Source organism: Cyprinodon variegatus, unplaced genomic scaffold (assembly GCF_000732505.1).
Source record: "Cyprinodon variegatus isolate N-32 unplaced genomic scaffold, C_variegatus-1.0 Scaffold775, whole genome shotgun sequence".
Lineage (NCBI taxonomy): Eukaryota > Metazoa > Chordata > Actinopteri > Cyprinodontiformes > Cyprinodontidae > Cyprinodon > Cyprinodon variegatus.
In genome coordinates, this window is record NW_015151228.1 from 269677 (window position 1) to 271980 (window position 2304).

General features: G+C 37.5%; 1 protein-coding gene across 1 annotated transcript in view; it reads left to right on the plus strand.

Annotated features, from left to right (window-relative positions):
* ccdc18 (coiled-coil domain containing 18) overlaps positions 1-2304 on the plus strand; it is a 39200-nt gene that overhangs the window by 2491 nt on the left and 34405 nt on the right. The window contains exons 3-5 of the mRNA XM_015396086.1: positions 1525-1665; positions 2002-2028; positions 2068-2147. Coding sequence (XP_015251572.1) covers positions 1534-1665; positions 2002-2028; positions 2068-2147 — 239 coding nt within the window. The 5' untranslated portion in view covers positions 1525-1533. The remainder of the gene's footprint in view (positions 1-1524; positions 1666-2001; positions 2029-2067; positions 2148-2304) is intronic.

Here is a 2304-nt window from a genome sequence, read left to right on the forward strand (position 1 = left end):
TTTTTCTTCTTAGAATTCTGACTTTTTTCCCATACTAAACTGAAATAAAATTTAAAAATCAGTTAACCTTTTTTTTTTTCCCACTGGCCCTAATCCTCTTCCGTAGAGGTGTCTCCATGACTAGATGTGTGGGGAAAGAATCAATTCAGCTGTCTGATATAATATCGGTCTTTCAGTATCTAGTATCGATTTTTAAAAAAACAAAACATTTGACCTAAAACAATGAGGGGAAATGGGCTACCTGTGCACCGCCTCGCTGGCAGGTGGCGCTGTGGAGCCCTTTAGCTGTGCAGCGCAGCACCAGATCTGTTGCTGAGAGTCACACTGGAAGATTTTAGGATTATTTGCAGACCATAAGAAAAATACCTCAAAGAAGCTTAAAATGTTCACAGATTGGGTCAAATTCGGGTTATAAATTTAACTTTATTTGCATGATTCTGATGAGGAAGCACGTTCCATGCTGAGATTGAAAAATTCTAGTTTTTAAAGTTAATAAATTAGTTTTTAATGTTTTAAATTATTTGGCATGTTTTACACTCATGGTATCAAAAAGGGTATAAAGTGTTAAATATATATTGAGTGTTGATGTCAAATTTAAAGTTTTAGTTTAATTTGAGTTTAATTTCTGAGGTCAGTGTTCAGCACTGGGTGTATGGAGTGAATTTTGTTCCAATACTGTTGCAAGAAAATAATGTTTTGTATATAAAAGTTAAAAAAAAAACAACAACACATTTTGTAAATTTTAATTAAAAAAAAGCAATTTTGAAAAGGTTAATGTTCAAAAAAGTTTTTGAGTAACTGCTGTTTTATTGTGTTTTATCTATTTTTTTTTAATACAATTTTCCAAATGGATATACAAAAATTAACATAAAAATATGTTACTAAACATATACCCGCACAGAACAGCACATCATAGAACACGTACACAGTCAAGACAACATGATGAAAACACCGTTAATTGATCCAAAGCATGAAAAAAAAGGATAGTTATACAGAGTATTAAGCTGTTTTATCTTTTTTTTGTTTTGTTTTGTTTTTTTCAACTTTATTTTAAAAGTTTGATAATTTACCGATTTTATATGCTTGCATTTTTTTTCTACAGTTTTTATTTTATTTATTTTTTTTTTTACAGCTTTTGCATTTTCAAATTTCAATTTTCAGATTGCGTTTTAAAATTTGCCTTCCATATATCACCTTGTCTTTACCTGCAGCCAATCTCAGTGTTGACCAGTTAAAATGGCGTCGCTGGCGTCCGTAGAGAGCGATAGAAATGCGTCCTCTCCACGCCCTCATGATGGATTCAGCAGAACTAAAAGTCCAAGTTAGCATCTCTCTGTTCAGAAAGCGCTTTAGACTTTCAGAGGGAATTAACCATCCAACCTTTCCTATCTGGAAGAACACTGCATGTGTTCATTACTGTGATGCAGGTCAGGTGAAGGTTAGGCCGCCCTTTATTAGCTTTATTGTATAATGGTTAAGGAAATCATTTTTCCCCGCTCTGTTTGCCTCCTTCCCTCCCTCCAGGCAGTGAGGATGGACTCTGCTCCTGGCAGGAAGAGAGCGGGCTGCAGGCGCCAGCAGAACGCCTCCCTGATCACGGAGGAGGAGCAGCTCATCAGTGACCTGGATGCTCTGCAGTGCGAAGCAGGAGTCTCCATCCTGCAGGTGTGAGCGCATCTCACCTCAAAACGCTTTACTGCGAAAATAAATCAGTTCATTTGATGCAGAGTCAAAGCAAAGATCCTACATTTCTGATTGGTCCTAATGATCAAAGAACGCAGTCAAGTTTAGTTAATCCAGGTTGGTTTAAGAGTTTCTGAGGAATCCAGCTGATGGCATCCAGTCTTTGACTTTGCAGGATTCGCTCCTTCAGTAGAAAATCACTGGAAATGTGTCGTTGATTTTGCAGCACTGATCTAGGAGTAATTTCTATGCTACAAAAGCAAACTGTTAATATCAGCAGTAGTTCCTTTGATGAGGGTGGATGTTTTATTCCTGCAGGTCCATCCCAGCCTGTCTAGGGTCGGGGTTAGCAGCAGCGTGGCGGCCATGAGCGAACACGTCAGGGTTAGCAGCAGCGTGGCGGCCATGAGCGAACACATCAGTCTGCTGGAAGCTGAACTGGAGACTCAGACGGAGGAACTAAAGTAAGCTCTGATGCAATAAAGCAGGTCGTTTTTGATACGATTTAAAGTTTCATCTTTTTGGTTTGGCAGAGATTATTTACAATTTTGGAATGTTTTTTTTTTTTATGATTTCTTTTAGCATTAATCTTTATTTGTTTGGATCATTATTGCTTTGGCA